The sequence below is a fragment of the Mya arenaria genome, chromosome 4 (genome assembly GCF_026914265.1).
Source record: "Mya arenaria isolate MELC-2E11 chromosome 4, ASM2691426v1".
Classification (NCBI taxonomy): domain Eukaryota; kingdom Metazoa; phylum Mollusca; class Bivalvia; order Myida; family Myidae; genus Mya; species Mya arenaria.
This window is the reverse complement of record NC_069125.1, coordinates 73,488,262-73,507,050: the sequence shown is the minus strand read 5'-3', so window position 1 is coordinate 73,507,050 and position 18,789 is coordinate 73,488,262. Positions and strand designations below refer to the sequence as shown.

Sequence of the window (18,789 nt, the reverse complement as noted above, 5' to 3'; positions counted from 1 at the left end):
TTGGTATGCACTTTTTTCTGAATTGTGGGATAATGCACAACTTGTATATTGTGTTAACTGAACATGTAATTAGATAGAAGCGTTTCACTGCATCATATACTTTGTTCATGAAATACATGTGTTATAGGTACACATAGTGCATACATGGGTAATTTGCAATATAAACATTTATTTCACATGTTACTTTCTGAAGCACACACTACTGTGTAGTATTGAGCATATCTAACACAGGCTATTCATTCATTTCTAGGTTGCTTCTATCAGTGTATATTTCTGGCACATGATCTGTTTAATGCATTTATTGATTTATTTATCCCAGTTATAAACATTTTAAGATTATTTTAATATAATAAGTTTGTTGTATTTCATTGATTGTTTTTGATCTATTTGTTGGTTGTATATTTTTTTGGTTGTATATTTTTAGGGAAAATAAAACTCCAAACAAAACACTTGTGTGTTTATTGCGTAAAGAGTAAATGATAGCAAAATTCAGTTTCTTCATGAAATGTTTAAAAAATGATGGGCTCTTCAATGGTACATAAAAATGGCCTATACAAAACAACATATTTACAGATAAAGCATAGAGGGCAGAGAAAAATTGATTAAAAACAGAGGGCCATTGTCCTGACTGTGTGAACACCTGAGTACCACATAAACGCCTGCACACATTGCTGCCTGGGTAATGGTGTTGCCTGGTGTATCCGTACCACACCAGTCCCTGGACACCATATTTGATGCCTTTCATCTTACCCAACATCTTCCTGGAAAGGGAAGAGACTGGTTTATACTGTACTTCGATAGGTTTCGATAAACAAGATATTTCATGCTTTAAAATTTTAAATCTATAAGTCATACCAGACGTTTTGTGCCATAAATCTACCCTAAATAGAAAACAATTTAACCAACACATGCATACCTGACACAATGTTTTTCAAGGATCATAGCTCTTACAAAATCCCAACCAAATATAAAACTAGACCAATGGCCTTAAGTTCAACATGAATCTGTAGAATGGATCTGACAATAATTATCCAGGTCATGCATCATATTTCTTTTCTTATGGCATGGAATTAACAAACTCGTAGAAACAAGCTCTTAAGAATATGGTCTTGCTGAATGAAATGTCAAGAAAACCTCCCGGTATGCTTCATCTTTTATGTTAAAAGTCTATGCCAAATACATCTAGGAATGCATGATTCCTTATATTTAATAGATAAAGTGGGACTTGCCTGATTATTGTCAGTTAGGAAGTATGCTTGCAGCAATTCGTGAGCCTTGCCAGCTATGGTAGGGTTGTCATGGTACTCCAGCCCCTCCAGGCGTGCCTGCCCGCCGCATGTGTCAAACACATCAACACTCTAGAGAACATAGCAGGGATACATGTGATCATGGGAGCATTACAACATACCATCAGAAAAAGATGTGTCACATTAGGACTTTTGGCCATCAGAAGACTCCAGTTTGGAAAATAATTTTTGTATTCGAAAACTAACTGTAACAATGCTCTTTTTTCTAAACTCCATAAAATGACAATTTAAATGGAATATTTTATACTTTTAGTAAATGGAAACATTGTAATAAAACAAATTATGTCGACAACTAATAGGGTTATTCACATCCACTAGCCTAGGGTTGTACAATAAAAACATATTTCTGATGATCTGTACAATCAAGGACCTGAATGTCTTTCTTAGAACATGATATGAACATTTGAATAACATTTGTGCAACATTCACTTTACGTAAATACAATTCTTTATGAAATTGATAAAGATTAATTGAAAGGGAAATATGTTTGATAATCTGTTGTAATTTGTGTCAACCTTTCAAGCTGAAATTATTTTCAGATAAGGGGGGTTTAAGGGGATATAACGAACAAGAGCTGTCGCAAAGACAGCGGGCTCGACTATTCCGCCACTTTTCAGTGTAAGGATTAAAAAGTTTTGGCGAAACATGCATGGATCACTGTTAGATTAGATTTCAATGCAACACATGATGTGCGGAGATATTAACATAAATGTGGTTACATGCAAAATTTTAACCAGAATTTTTAAGTGTAATAATAAAGGGCCATTATTTGCAAAATACAGTTATTTAACTTGGTTATTCAATAAGATTGGGTGGTTGAATACCATTGTATAAAGTCTCAATGCAATACATCATGTAGTTGCTGAGATATTGTCCTATGTGTGCTAACATGCAAGACCTTAACCAGAATTTCTAAGTCGCATAATAAAGGGGCAAAAATTATATAATATGAAAGATAAAGTTATCTTACTTGATTAAATAAGAAGGTTAAATGGTTGGGAGCCTGTGTGTTAAGTTTCAATGCAATACATGATGTATTTGCTGAGGTATTGACTTAAAAGTGGTTACATGCAAAACCTTAACCAGAATTTCTATGTCGAATAAAAAAGGGGCCATTATTTGAATTTAATGCAAACTAGAGTTATCTTACTTGGTTATTTAAGTAGATTGGATGATTGAGTACTATTTATTAAAGTCTCAATGCAATACATCCAGTAGTTGCTGAGATATTAACCTAAGTGTGCTTGCATGCAAAACCTTAACCAGAATTTCTAAGTCAAATAATAAAGGCCCATTATTTGCATTATATTCAAAAAAGTGTTATCTTACTTCATTAATTTAGGAGGTTATATAGTAGGAATACATATCTAAAGTTTCAATGCAATACATGATATATTTGCTGAGATATTGACTTAAATGTGGTAACATGCAAAACCTTAACCAAAATTTCTAAGTCAAATAATAAATTCATTATATGCACACTAGAGTTATCTAGCTTAATCAATTAAGTAGGTTGGATTGTTGAGTTCCATTGTATCAAGTCTCAATGCAATACCTCAAGTAGTTGCTGAGATATTAACCTATGTGTGCTTGCACGCAATACCTTAACCAAGGGGTGAGGCCGACGTGAGTAGTATAGCTCTCCTTATTCTTCGAATAGTCGAGCTAAAAATGTAGGGCAATATTATGGTTCTTAGGGACTGCTCATCTTGATTCCATCTTCCAACATTTCAAACTTCATTTCAATCCCTTTAGTATTTTCCCAGATATGGCCCAGACACAAAAAAAAACATGAGACAAATATCAGGGAAAAGCGAGATAATTAAAATAATATGTAGCGCAGGAATATGGACTGCACTTCCTCTCATTGCCATGCATCGATAAAAAGTTTTATTTCAAGCCTATAAGTTGTGTTGAAGTTATTCTCCAGACAAGGGTGTGAAGGACGGCATAAGTATGGACAGTTGGACAGACAGATGGACATAGCAGCAACTAAAACCAAGGTGAACACTTTGGGGATCATAAAAACCAATACTTGGCCATTTCCAGTATCTAAAGCTTAAATACTTGTAACAGTTATACCCTATAATATAATAATATACTGATCAAATAATTTAACGATTATTTTGTAGTTCTTAAGAAATGATCAATGAGAAACTTGTAAATATAAGCAGCAAGGCAAAGGGTAACACTTACGTCAGGACACATGCGCAGCATCATCTCAATGAAGCCAAGTGCGAGGTTGAGCACGTCTGCATCATGTGTCTTAAGTGTGGGTGTGAAACCCTGCAACACCTTGTGTCGGAGCAGACAGCTACATGCCTCCTCCCCGTGACAAGCCAGATTGTTCAACACATACAGCGCCTAAATGATGAAATCAGTAGGAGAGTTAGGAAAACAAACAATTGCTAAAGTTGTAGCTTTTACAAATGTTTAACTACTGTTACTGTTAATGTTATAAAGAGTTTTCAAGACTGACAAATGGTGAATATTGTCCACATCTTACCTCCTGTCTCACATCAAAGCCAGCATCCATTTTTGCGACCACTTTTTCCACAATTGGTCCGTTAGCTACTGACTCAGCAACTGTTGGCTCTCCTTCATAAAGTACAAGAAGATAAGAATATTTGTAAAAGACACTTGGCTTCAGTGTTTTGGTCAATCTAAAGTTCAATCAAAGTACTACCATTATTATCGTTAGATAAAATTTAAACAAAGATGTTTATTAAGTATGGGCACTATTATAAACATTTTCACTTAAAACTGTAATATTTTGCATTGAATGATCATTTTAGACTTGTCTCACTTACCAACAATGTTGGAGAGGACCCAGAGTGTTTCCTTGACTACGTATTTTACTGTTGAGTCGAGGTAGACCCCAAGGGTGTGCAGGAGACGAGGGTTTTCCAAGGCTTGCTCCGTGTACTCATCGGGGCCACTACACACATTACCCAGGCAACGAAGCAAGGGCGTCACTATCGGGTAGGACTAGGAGAGACAAAAGACATATTCATAATTCATTGAAACTTTAAACTTAACATGAAGAAGTCGTACAACATGTCCTGAAATCCTCACCTTGTCTTGAAAAACAAACTTAGGACTGCGAAACAGCTATGAAAACCTTATGGTTCTTATACATGCGACTGTGCCCACACTTCTATGTAAACAAGAACTATCACTGAATTTGATTAATACCCATGAAAACTGCTCTAATAGGAAATGTCAGTGAAACATTTAGAAATCCCACCTAAAGTTGACAATGCTCTGGATAGAGTTATGGCATGGTCACACTGCATTTCCTCTGACTATGCTTTACGATTGTACGACGCTTAATTAAATTTCAAACAGTAGTTTTCAAGTTATCCACTAGACAAGAAAAAGTAACAAAGGGCAATAATTCTGTAAATAGCTGAAAATAGTTTTCAAGTTTAGCTCCGGACAAGGAAAATTGCAACAGACCAACCAACTGAACACAGGATCTGAAATGTACCTTCTCCAAACTTTGTTTGTTAGGGGTATAATAAGTAATTATGGACATGAACACAGTGACTTTCTCCCAGTGTTTACAGTATGTGTCTCTTACCTTGTCACCTTCATTGGCCAGTTTCACCAGCAGGTCAACAGTGGACGTGAGCAGACCATTCTCTATCATAGCTGGCACATGCTCCCCTCTGAAAATATATGACCACTTATAACTGACTAGTTAAACTTCTGCACATTAAAAATCTCACACTTCATATTGCAATCATACATTATTTTCTGCTTCAAAAACATTCTTATGTACAAAATAATGGTTTTGATAATTACACAACAGGTTGTTATTCTATACTGCAGTTCTATAAAGATGTTTCTTGTGGTGTTACATACGTTGTAGAAAGGTAGGTAAGGGTCCAGGCGATCTCTGTTAGAGTGTCCCTGTTCCCTTTGCCCAGGTTCATGTACTGAGGGAGAATACCCAGGATACCTGCATCTACCAACTCTCTGTAAAACATTTACACAAAACTACATTTTTCTCTATATCTATGGAATAGTTCCTATTAAAGAGATAAGTAAACGTGTGTGTATATAAGTATATATTATGTTGTGATTATTATAGATAGATACCTAGTAGTGTCCAATGAAAACAGTCAGAGGACTTATAAACTAAAGTATAGAAATTATACTGCAGTAAAACACTCCTTCATTAGCTCCACTATCAAACCAATACTGACTGATACAGTGAATAGTTTGCTGTTCTAACCTTGTGACTGCAGGGGATTCCCTGGCAATGTTTGAGATGGCAAATGCTGCTGACTGCACCACAGCTGGCACCGGGGACTGCACTCATATACAAAAACAAACAGAGCATTTTGTTGTAGTTCATACAGAGGTTTGCATATTTACCTTAAATTTTACAAAAAAAATCCATTATACACACTTGTTTGCTCAAACAATTCATTTGCCAAATGAGAAACTATATGATATACCTTTAGTAAGTTGACAATGGGAGCCACTATGCCCTGGGCATGAAGCAGGTTCCTGCACTCAGCACTGTCCCCTGCAATGTTGCCCAACGCCCATGCACACTGATCCTTAATATATCCACATCAACATTAAACTTGTGGTTCATTTGGTATAGAATGCATGCATTTCACCATTACATCCATATATATAAATACAAATATATATATTATAAGCATCTATCATGTTTTTCCAGTCTGGATAAAAGAATCTGACCCGAGGGCATGTGCGTTAGCAGGTAACGAGGCTTGCCAAGTTACCGGCCATGCAGTGTACCCAAAGGTCAGATTTTTTAATCTGGACTGCTAAAACATGATTGATATTTTTTCTTGCATATCTAATATTATCTTTATGTGAAAAAAATTGACAAGGAAAACGCACTTTTGTACATTTCACCAAAAAGATGTGCGACATTGTTTACTTTTAATTAATGTCATAAAGCGGAGTAATTTGAAATCACTCCGGACGTTCCTTCTAAAAATCACATTATAATGATTATTTATTTTCAATTTCAATTAAAAGTCGTGCATACCGTTACTTATATATTTGATTACGCATTACATGGTGGGTGTAAGATGGGTTTTCCTAGCACTGGTCAAAGGACCGGAAACACATGTCCAGTATGCAAGAAAAAGGATTCCAACACACATACACAGAATGTTTAAGCCTAGGTAACCTGTGTGATTACTGTGTTTTAAATTTGAACATCAAAATACTTCAAAACAGCGATTAACAGCGATTACAAGACTCCTTACATGAGCAATATTCTCCCTTCTTCAACAACTAGTATAAGTGAACCAACCTGTAAGGCATTGTTGCTGGAGCCGAGGTAAGTGATGAGATAAGGGGCGGCCATCTTGGCGACGGCGAGGGCATGCTCAGAGGTTCCTGCAGAGATGTTGGTGAGGCACCAGGCGGCCTCAAGCTGCAGGTCTGCATCATTCCCCGTCAACAGTCCCACAACACTCTGCAGGCTGTTCTCAACACTGTAACACCAAGGTTAAGTTTCAGCTGCTATAACAGTTTATTCATGGATGATTTGTTGTAGTTGATGTTATGTGTGTTATTTGGTGTTTCTTGTTTGTTGGCTTTTTTCATGTGAGAATTGACCTATTTTTTGTTTATTTTGGCTTTTTTTTTGTTCCTGTAGTTTGTAAAATGAAATAAAGAAATTGCTGCAAAGCATGACCTCAGTATTAGGACTCAAACATTGTCCATGTAAGTAAAGATAAAACTCCAGCCTATATCGCGTTATCATCAAATTTACTTAGAATGATAATAATTTTACTGACATTATAAAAATGATTTCTCAAAATGCTAAAACGTTCATTTAATGTTCTTTAATATTCCAAATCTGCTGCTCAACAAAAACGAGTGTTGGTTCAGATGATACCTGAAGACAGCGTCTATGTAACTTGTTCCCTCAGCACACGCCTGCCTGATGCCTTTCAGGGCGGACAACCTTTCCGGTCCAGACTGGGACAGCTTACCACACAACTCCTTCACCTGCAGAGGATGGAAGGAAATACTGAAGTATACAAAATAAAGATTACCAGGTTCCCAATAACTTTTCCTTTAAGAGGTCAGTTGGTCATGTCAATTTTATCTCAAAGCAGTTGGTGCCTTCACCAGTTTTGCAGACAACATTAATAATATATTCAGATAATTGTAACTACAAAGTATTGATTCACTTCAAAGTGGGAATCTGATTAAGTCTGATACTTTATAGAAGTAATTTATCAGTGTTACAGTAAGGGACTCACTTGGTGTTTACTAAACCTTATTTGGTATGTAAATTTAATAGCGTTAAATAAAAAAAAAGCTTTAGAAGTGACAAATCTATTTTAAAGGACAGGTCAAAGTATATTTAAATGATTTTACAGAGAACATTTTAATTATAATGAGCATAATCGGCAAACAAGGTGGTCACACAGGGTGGTCAACCCTGTCACACAGGGTGGTCACACAGGGTGGTCAACCCTGTCACACAGGGTGGTCACACAATAGGAACTGATTGAAATTTCTGTTGCACACAGCAGTTTGGAAAATTAGATGAGTGAAAGGAAAGTATTTTTTTTAAACGACTGAGTTACACTTCTGATCTAATGCTGAATTGTCTACTTTATACCAATATCAACTTAGAGTTCAAGAACATTTTTTTTATTCAAATGTATTTATGATTACTTTTAATTCTGAATAAGATTGTATCTAATATAATATTCATAACTGACAAAACACCAAAATAAGATACAAGTGTTATCTAACCCATATTTTTTTTTTTTTATTTTACGTTGAACCACTGTTCAGTGACATCATTTTGATCACGCAGAAATACACAAAATGTCAGTTCAAGGGAAAATGATGCTTAAAATTAGACATAAATATGTTTAAGTATTTCTGTGTATAAGTAATACGTCTATGTTTTTAACTCCCTCATTTTGTTTAAAAACATCATTTGGTTTAAAAGTCAATTGTTTGATTCATGAATGTTGGCCAAAGCAGGGAAGCTGAAAATAGTGACATGAAATTTCAAAATATGTGTAAGTGGACTAAACTTTCCTGAACAATGCCTTTAGAGCATTCAGGGTATGTAAAACAGATATAACTGTATTGTAATTTTGAAATTTGTGTTAGTACCAACCATTTAAAATTTTCAAGGTCATTAAAAAGGGTACATACAATCGCAAATTCCAAATAAAAATGACCATCCATAACACTTACCTCTATTATTAGTACAGTCATTTTGTGACAAATAAGGGCTAAACCTACCACAAATTGCAACAGAATATCTGACAAGAGTTTATTACTCATAAAAGTGTCATATATAACCAAAAAAAGTCCTAAGGAATCCAAGTGGTGGAAAGTATTAAAAAATAATGTTTCTTAATCCTACTCTGGTACCAGTTTTTACTACTTTATAATAGGTTATTTAACGACTTCCTAACAATATTTTAATAGCTAAACACATATTAGCATAGGAAAATGGTATGGGTTTATTAGTGAAATGACCATTGCCATCAGGGGTATTCTATATTAATCTTAAATGGATCTAAGAACGATGTAGCTAATCGGATTTCTTGTTATTTATAACTGACCAATAGAGTGAATGAAGTCAATCATGTATGACCATAAGATTTACTTAAGTTGAATAATAAATACCACCCCAGATAAGACTTTCCACTTACAATGACCTGACATATGTTCATTGATGTTCAACACAATAATAATTTATAATGATAAAAAGTTGTTTGTTTTGAAAACAATATTTTTCAATATTAAGAAAAAATCAGTTTTACTTTATAGTAGGACAACATTGTCTGCTTGCTTAGTCACTGTTTTCATGATCGTCAAATTCACTGTTCTCACATTCAGTTTCCTGAAATGAATTAGCACACCCTGATCCTTTGCACTTGCTACATACAACAGAGCACTCAATGTTATGCTTCTTGCATGTGCACCTCAGGTTGCTGCAATCTGTCTTGCAGCTGCATCTGATGACCTGCAGGTGTTCCTGTGGTGCTGGTGGTAATTCAGTTTGGACAGGGAAAAGCAACCCATCACTCTCTTTCCATCCCCAGTCTTGTGGCAAAAGATTATTAACGGTACCCTTCCACTGCTGCACTTGGTAGTACACTCGGAGACTATGATATTTTGCTGCTGCTGATGTAGGTGGTAGGCTTTGTGGCTGAACATAAGAAGAGCTAGTTGCCACCTTCTCACAAAAACGATTGTACCCCAGGCTTCCCATTGTACAAACACACCAAAGCATTCTCACCTGCTGCCACGACATCTGCAGTGGATGCTGACGATGTGCCAAACACTGTAGCTTCCAGACGGAAGACATTACTGGTTATGATTTTTTTTATGGCAGCTCCTTTACCAATGCCATAGAGGCGGGATGTCGTATCACACCCAAGGATCGCATGCATGAAGAGCATGTGAGTGCACAAACTTGGACCCAGCTGCTGCTTGAGAACCTTTATGTTCCAGACACGTGGATTTTTCGTGCTCTTCTTTGGCTCAGGTTTGAATAAGAGGTCATGTGTATCGAGGTTGGTATGGTAGATGAGGAGTATGAGCAGATCTGTATCATCACCAATGAGCACAGTGTTTCTTGTGGTGGCAGACTCCACTGCTTCCTGTACTATGAGGAGATCAGCATCACCTGGGGCATGAAAAGTCTGACAGGTATTCTTCTGCAGATGACCACTGAGCATGTTAATGAACTGCTGCTTGTTTGTGCTGTTTGCGAGGAACTCTTCTTTCTTCATGGTAACAGGCATATCCTCATCAAAAGTCACGGTTGCTCCAGTCCTTCCACCTGCTCGTCTCTGGTGCGTCATGTCCTTCGTAGATGTGCCCTCATAACCATCAAACACAACAATTGCCTCGCCATACTTCCTCTTGACGTACTCGGTGTACAACCTGCATATGCAATTGTATGTAGATCCACGTGTCCATGGGATGCGTTGAACAAGTGCTCCACCATCCAACACATACTGAACTTGGCCTGTTATCCCTGGAAGGTCAGGTGTGAGGAGTGCCCATATGGCATCAGCTAGCACTGGTTTCTGTGGCTGTCGAAGCAATAGTGAGGTGTCAAACAGTGCTGGTGGATGACTGCAAAGCTCATACTTGAACACTGATGCCAGATCTTGTGATGCTTTTGCAGCAACTGTGAGTCGCTGGAAAAGAAGCTGAGGATCCACCTGTACTACCTCGCCACCAATTTTCACTGATGATTGAGTGTTCATGGTGATTGCCTGATCCTTCTTTTTGAATGAGTACTCAGCAATGGTGTGTCCATCCATCCTGGCCAAGATGGTGTTCCCGATGGTCTTTGCTTTGTCAACATTCACAGAAATGTGTGCATGGACCCCAGTCGAGACACTGCACAAGCTTGGATCTTGGCAAAAGGGGTTTCTTTCAAGGAGATAGTTCAGAACTATTTGTGCGTCCTTCATGTCACGTGCTTGTCTTGCATCTGTCATGTCCTTGTTCTGCTCACCAGTATTGAAGTTGACTCCTGTTAGCTCTTGCATGGCATTGTTGACTTCAGCACAAGCTGGCATAGCCAGAAGCCATGTTACACGCTGCTGCTCGGTCATACCTCGTCCTCTTGTGAGGCCACCACTGGTCTTCATACTCCTCATCAGCACCTGCTCGATAATAAGATCTACTGAGAGGCCAGCCCATAGTCGATCACTTCTTCTGACAACATGGTATCCCTCTTGAAATTTCCGGTAGACATCTGGATGTTCTTTCTGTAGCTTGCACATTTGCTGTACATAGATCCGAGCAGATTTCGTATAAAGATTGTGCCCAGATGCTGCCATGAAAGGAAGCATTTCTGATATTGCTGCAATATGCAGTGCCCAGTTTCCGGTACGTTCTGCCCTCAGAAACTTGCGTAATATGTCTACCATATCCATGTACTGCAATCAGAGGGCAGCAGTCCTACTAGAGGATTTCAGGAAATCGGTTCTGTTTCTGAGCAGTTCCTTTATTCTGAGTAAAACATCAGCCCGACAAGCCTCCTCGGCAGGCAATGATCCATCCATCACATGTGCATAAAGCAAAGCAACTTCATCGATATCATGGTTTCCCATTAGATCTCTGGCTAAGGTATCTTCATCTGATGTAATGTGAACATCAATGATTTCCTGTGAATCTGAATCTTCTGGCCCTTCAGGCTGCTGAGGGAGATCCACATCTTCTGTCTCTTCGGATGCTGAGGGAGAGCCACATCTTCTGGCTTCGAGGCTGAGGGAGGACATTAACTTCTTCTGGCTCTCCATGCTGCTGAGGGAGAACCACATCAAGTGCATCAGATGCAATCATTGCATTGAGAACTCCGTCGACAAGGAGGTGTGCACGCACAGCCCGTGAAATTGCCTTCCCCGTCATCATATGCCCTACAGCATTGGTTGCATAGATGTGCTCCATAACTTCTTGTAACCCAGATCCAGCTATTAAATGCCCAATGGCCCCCAGGAAGCTCATCTCAGTATGGAAGCCTCCAAGTCTCAGGACAATGTTTTTCAAGTCGCTTCTTTCTGGCTCAGCACAAATGATCATCAGGGCTTTCCACCAAAGTGGTTGATCAAAAGTTATGATCGGTTTGACATGATGGCGGCGGGCATGCTCACTTACAAACTTAAGTGTGGAGAAGATGCATGTGGCGTCACTGGGATTCATGTCAATCATTGGGAGGAAGATGAAGGATGATTTCCCTGGATGGTTGCCATGCATTACAAACTGCATCATCCCAGACCATGTTGGCCTTGGTGAGGCAAACAGGATGGATGTCTTCCATATGAGGTCCATGTCTGCTGTTGGGTCTTGTGCTTCCATAGTGGCAAGCATTTGATACGTCACTGTGTCTGTTCCCTGACCTTCTTCCTTGTGGAACAGGATTGGAACTTTACCCGCCATGGATATGTCATGAGGGGTGACATTTGCTCGGAGGATTGGATTAGTGAACATCATGACTATTCATACTGTTTGGTGTCAGTTCACAAAACTAGAAATGTGTCCATAGGACACGGATGCCCCCACTTCGATTTTTTGTCACAAAAAATAAGCCATAATGATTATTCAGGATAATCTGCACAAGGGCAAATCCTTTTCAAAAATTAGATCGGATAAGATATTTTTAGTATTGTTGGGAAATAAAGGGCCCTAACTCCTAAATGATTAAAGCGATTTCCATGGCTATCGAACTTGATCAAGGTATTATGGTCACAAACATGTGTTAAAAGTTTGGTGAGGATTGGACAAACAGTTTTCAAGAATTAGATCGGAAACAATCTTCGGGACGTATTTTTCAAGTCTTTTTTTGCAAATAAAGGGCCGTAACTCCTAAATGACAAAAGCGATTTCCATGGCTATCGAACTTGATCAAGATATTATGGTCACAATCATGTATGTAAAGTTTGGTGAGGATTGGACACATACTTTTCAAGAATTAGATTGGAAACATATATTTTTGAAGTATTTTTGGCAAAAAAGGGCCGTAACTCCTAAATGACTAAAGCGATTTCCATGACTATCAAACTTGATCAAGATATTATGGTCACAAACATGTGTTTAAAGTTTGGTGAGGATTGGACAAACGGTTTTCAAGAATTAGATCGGAAACAATCTTCGGGACGTACGTACGTACAGACAGACAGACGTACGTACGGACAAGGGCAACCCTATATGCCGCCACTTTGTGGGGGCATAAAAATGTCATAGGACTTGTCTAAGTTGAGTTGCAATTAACAGGCATCATCAAAAATGGAAATAATGTGAATGCTGCAATAAAACTATTAACTCATAAATAGAAGACCATGTAATGTGTCTTCAAGAAATTCCAAAAAAGGTTTTCTAAATCATTTATAAAGTAAAAAAAACTTATAAAATCACGAAGTAATTATCATAAATAACCATACACTTATCAGTTGAATATTAAAACAGAATAAATGAGCATACATTTTAATCATATGTTAAAAAAAATGAGACTTAGAACATGTATCCGAAAAGTATGACTATCCGGCTATATGGACACAAAAAAATACAAAGTGTTGTAAGGACTTGTATATGTTTTCAAACATAATGCAATGACAGGAAGCTACAAATATATTGTAACAGCAGTTTAAAACAGTTTATAAAGTACAGAAGGTATGAACTTACATGGCTGCCTTTTAAATGTGTTGTAGTTGTTGTCTAGAAAATCTTGTAAATCTTGTTTTTCGTGCTATAATACTACTATTTATCCGTGAAGTGTAAAAGAAGGAGCTGACCGGAAAATAAAACCAAAAGATGCAATGCGCTACACCCAGCTTCATATCTAATATAAACCAAAGTGTCTGGTAGATTGTGGATAGAACTAAGTCATTAATGTGGGCATCATACAAATAGATTGCAAAAATAACCTTTTTTAACATGGTCGCTAACAGGAAAAAATGCCATCACCAATTTTCGTATTTTTCAAGACTTTCCACCACTTGGATTCCTTAGGACTTTTTTATGATATTCGGGACATATATAGGTGAATAAACCAGTTGAAAGAAATTCTGTTGCAATTAGTGTGAGGTCATGTCATATAATGACTGTACTATATCTATTTGACACAAACATACTAACCATTTCCACTGTGAACCCATGGTCATCTCCACTTTCTCTCTCTAAGCCAAAACGAAAACGCTTTGAACTGACGATTTTTTCTCGCTTCTCTTTTCTCAAAGCTGTAAGAAAAGTGGATTGACAAATTTCAATTAATTGCTCGTCATACATGTATAAAAAAATATTTTTTGGGGGACATTTGGTTGTCTTGATTCAACACATTGAGTGGAGACGTTTGTTAAACCACTGCTGTGTGTAGCCTGGCCAAGTCTATTTACCAGGTTAGGATTTGACTCAGTCTGTAAAATCAACCAGCCAGCTGGGAAAGCTTGTTCTTGCATTCCGTTTAGGCATTTCTGGTGAATTTAGCCATACAAGAAAGTTTCATCCAGCATGCGCATGTCACTTGCAACAACAAGCCACTTCTTATTTCTTTCCATTGTATGGTTTATGTAAATTATATTAAGTAATGTATAAAAAAAATATTGTGATATCTACAGGTTAGCTTAATTTTGTAATTCAAATTTTCAAAATTTAGCCTTTTCTGATTATTCTTGTCCCTGAATATTTTCTAAAGTGATTCAGATTAATTCTTGTTTTCTTGTAAGGGCTTCATACTCAGTGAGCATATTCTGAAACCACAGAACATACCAACGGTAAAAACTTTAACACCTTTGGTATGTCTTCAACAGGACCAGTATACAGTAAAACTGCGATCGCTCGAAGAGGCCAAGGTCTGAGCTTATGAATGGTTATGAATGTCTTTCAGTGTATTTCAAGTCTGAAGTCGTCAAACCGAATGTTTACTTCAACACTGATTATGTATTGTGTTGTGGATATCAATCATATTTTCAAAGGCTGATGTATACCGTAAAATGTAAAAATCAATCATATTTTCAAAGGCTGACGTATACTGTAAATGTAAAAGAAAAACCAATAAATGATTAGATAGTAAAGTTTATTTTTACAGAAAACACATTTTCTAAACAAGCAACATTGAAACATGACATTGCTTTTTATAATCATAATTATCTTCTCAAATGCCATTATCAACTAATAGCAGTCATGCGTAAACAGTGATAAACTGTTTTTCATACTTATCAAATTTCCTTTCAACTGTCATTGCAAAACTTGCGAAAATTTTAACACCTAGCCATTGTTTGTTTATTTTGGAACACGAGAAAAAGTGTGAAATTATGACCGCAAGGGAGTCATAAGGTTTGGTGCATGATTTGTGTATTTGGGACCGTCATTTGTGCTCCACTCCTCGACTTATTTAGGGTGTGATGCAGCGTTGGTATATTTTATAAGAAACTAGAAGGAAAAATGTTCGTGACAAAGCTTCGACCTAGAGGCACCGCGGGTTCTCAAACGACCATTTGTCCGATTGACTGCAGTTTTACTGTATATACAAATGTTTATAAATTGTCTCACAAAATATCAGTGAAACCTACAGTCCTTATTGTATGCTTGAATCGGGGAATCAAACCATAAGCCCTGTTCCGTCTGTATCGCAATGATCCAGGTTTGCTAAGAGGCCAATTAGAAACCCAATGGGTGTCGGAACCTGAAACTAGCAGTAGCGCAATGCTCCACTTTAATTCTCCTAGTCTCCAATAGTTAAAAATCTGCTTCAAACGGTACAAAAGAAACCTATATATTTACGTGATGCTCTTTCATCGGCGTCAGACACAAATTAATTATTCCTATGCCTTTCACTGCTTTTATAAAAACTAACATCACATGAGCATAACCGAATGTTCCATTTAAACAACTCTCTTTAACATTTAACCTTTAACATATAAATTACCTTACAGAGTAGGGGTGTGTTCTATTATGAAACAGACTATAGATCTATTAATACTTGTACCCTTGCTTAAAGGGGCAACAGGACTATATAAACCTCCAGGTGGCGCTGGGGCAAGCTTTTGTATAATTTTATGCATGTTTCACATCAGGGACCCTTTTTTCAAAATTAAGTAATACTTGCAAATAGTTAAGACATGAAACTTTGCATGCATCTAGAATGAAGGTTACCCAAATGATATTCCTTAATTTATTTTCGATACACCACTAGAAACATGAGTTTGGAAGAAAAAATCAACTGTCGTATTAAACATTTGAATTTGCCGGTGGAGTGGCTAATTGGTGTTCTGGGGGTTATGAACTCTCTGTTGTAAACATTACCATGTGCTGGTGTTTACATTCCTAGCAGCTGGCTTGTAGCAGACAGCATGCCACACTCTATTAAATAGTGTAACGTGTGAGCCAAACAAACAAACACCAGATAGCCGAGCTTTCTGGTGTAATGAAACACCAACAGATCCCTTCAGAGAAAAGCATGCTCGACCCTGAAGGGGTCCACTGGTCTATATATATACTAACTTCTCTATTCTCACATAGCCCGGGCTTTGCTAATTTGCATATTACCAACCAAGTTTACATCCGGTATGAACGTACTTCCGTTTTATACGGAATATTATTATGAACACACCTCCGCCGCTGTAGACCTCTACCGCCTACAGGGGACCGTTACACGGCAACCATCAGGAAAGCAGAGCTTAAACGATTGTTGAAGTTCCAACTTACTATGCCTCACAGGACAGCTGAGCTTTCTAGCAAACCACTGGACTTCACTAGTAGAATAAACCTAGTAGCAGACTAACGTCTTGTGTTTGTCTTTCACTACTATGGATTGAATACTTGTCAACCAAAACATACAACAGGGTGTCAATTTATTCTATAGAAAAAGGAGTATACTATTAAGAAAATAACTTCTTTCGTATCAAATTATGATTTACCAGCTTTAGTTTAGACAGATACTACTAAAACCATAACATTAATATTCAATGCACAAAATCTTCTAAAGAAGTTAAAGTGGTAACTGTAATTTAACAAATTCTTTACAAATATACTTTCCAGGCTTTGGACTTATTGATTTTGGGAACATTACACTCTCAAATAAGTTTTTTATGCCAACGCAACTCATCAATGCCCTAACTTAAGTCACACACAAAAAGCCAACATGTGTGAGTTGGTTCCCAACTCGCAGTGTATGTATATGCTATGATATAACAGGGATACAAAACAAAACAGTTTGCTAAAGTGAGTGTTATCCTTAAAAAAGCAGGGTTTACTCTACTGTCTATTGCCAAAATCCAATGATGCTACGAGCAGTTTTAACTAACTAATACTATTCGTTTAAAACAGAAAATACCAGGTTTAAAACAATTATCTTATTTTCCGAAATTAATTTCAGATACGCAATAACCTAAATTAGTGGTACGAATTCAATTGAGTACGAAAACATGTTGACAATATAAAGACGACCTTATTGATAAAACTGTAAGGTGACATGAAAAAAACTGAACAAAAAATGTCTTACAAACAACTTCTTGTCCTCTTTTCTCCTTTATTTTCTCAACCGAATCCGTCTGATGTTTATATTTTTCTTTGTGGTCTTCCATGCTTGCCGGTCAGAGTGATCTCCCTTGAATGAAATTAACTAATGAAATTGTCCGAAAGTCCGAAATGTAAATATTGTTTTTTTTTTAATTGAACGTTTGTTTTTAAGGTTCAGTTGAGATTATGTGTGTTTTTATATAATAATGAATAATTAAACATATTATTTTCAATGACATATAACATTGTTATATTGATTAATTGGAACAATTGCAGTTTGTCATATATTTTCGTGCCCACGTTATATCATTCTATGTATAATACTTGTATTCAAGTCAAGTAATATTTATTTACAGAATTCGTGTTACAAGTTACATAAGATCTTCTGAGCTTTTTACACTGGCCGACTTATATTCTTATCTAAAATACATGTGTAACGTGCGACGTCAAACAACCCCAACAGATCCCTTCAGGGAAAAGCATGATCGACCCAGAAGGGGTTCGCTGCAGTGCGTTCAGTAAGGCGAGCGTTTACAAAACGCTCGCAAACGTTTTGTTTTGTATCCCTGTTGCCACGCTACGCATACACGTTAAGCGGGAAACCAAACAGCGAACGTTCGCCTCAAACATCTTTACTGAACGCACTGCTGGTCTTTATATACAGTAAATTCTCAAGCCACACAGAACTCCAGGGTTGCCAGCGGACTTGAAAAGTCAGGGAAATTGGGTATTTTTTCAAGGTCAGGGAATTGTCAGGGAATTTTGAAATTTGGTCAGTGAAAAATGAAAATCCTGAAAAGTCAGGGAAAAGTCAGGGAAAAATTATTTCAAAGGTCGAAAAATATACGCATTGAAGGTCTTTCTTGGCTATGGCAGTCTTTAGGCATTTAATATTTGACTTTATCACTCTCACAGTTAAGCATTAAATTCAAATAACAGTAAACTGTGATATTAAGAAGCATTATATGTTAACTTAGTGATTATAATACTATTCTACAAGGATATTGGTGGGAAGGCTGAATACCAAGAACTTTTCACAGTGGTGAAAGACATGCTTATTCTGTCCCATGGCCAGTCATCTGTTGAGAGGGGGTTCTCTGACAATAAGGAGCTATTGAAAGGGAACATGAATAAGCATACCCTTATTACGTACAGACAGGCTTATGATGGCCTCAAATCCCAGGACAAGCCACTCTCCGAGTGTGTCAGCAAGGAGTTACTTCAGAGCTGTAGGCATGCTTACCATAGGTACAGGACTCATGCACAGGAAACAAAGGTAGAGGATGAAAAGAAGCAGAAAGACAAAGAAAGGGAAGAAACTCAAAGGCAACTGGATGATGCAAAGAAGAAAACGGCAAGTCTGAGGAAGATGGCAGATAAATTGGTTGTTGAAGCTGATGAACTGGCCAAACAAGCTGAAACCAAAAACAATCTGCAGTTACTGGTCAAATCTAATGCCCTGCGGGAAAAG

At 37.3% G+C, this 18,789-nt stretch overlaps 2 protein-coding genes across 2 annotated transcripts in view; one reads left to right on the top strand and one right to left on the bottom strand.

Moving 5' to 3' along the window:
• Positions 1-442: 442 nt before the first annotated feature.
• On the bottom strand, positions 443-17,402 carry LOC128232463 (importin subunit alpha-8-like). Its single transcript, XM_052946029.1, has 13 exons — positions 17,302-17,402; positions 13,938-14,038; positions 7,201-7,313; positions 6,610-6,793; positions 5,774-5,878; positions 5,548-5,624; positions 5,175-5,288; positions 4,891-4,978; positions 4,118-4,295; positions 3,814-3,905; positions 3,504-3,671; positions 1,226-1,358; positions 443-757 (listed from the first exon to the last, which is right to left on the bottom strand). The coding sequence occupies exons 1-13, from the start codon at positions 17,381-17,383 to the stop codon at positions 747-749; spliced, it is 1,446 nt and encodes a 481-aa protein (XP_052801989.1). The 5' UTR covers positions 17,384-17,402; the 3' UTR covers positions 443-746.
• LOC128232462 (tRNA (uracil-5-)-methyltransferase homolog A-like) overlaps positions 17,391-18,789 on the top strand; it is an 18,319-nt gene continuing 16,920 nt past the window's right edge. The window contains exon 1 of the mRNA XM_052946028.1: positions 17,391-17,449. The gene's annotated coding sequence lies outside the window, so the exon portion shown is untranslated. The remainder of the gene's footprint in view (positions 17,450-18,789) is intronic.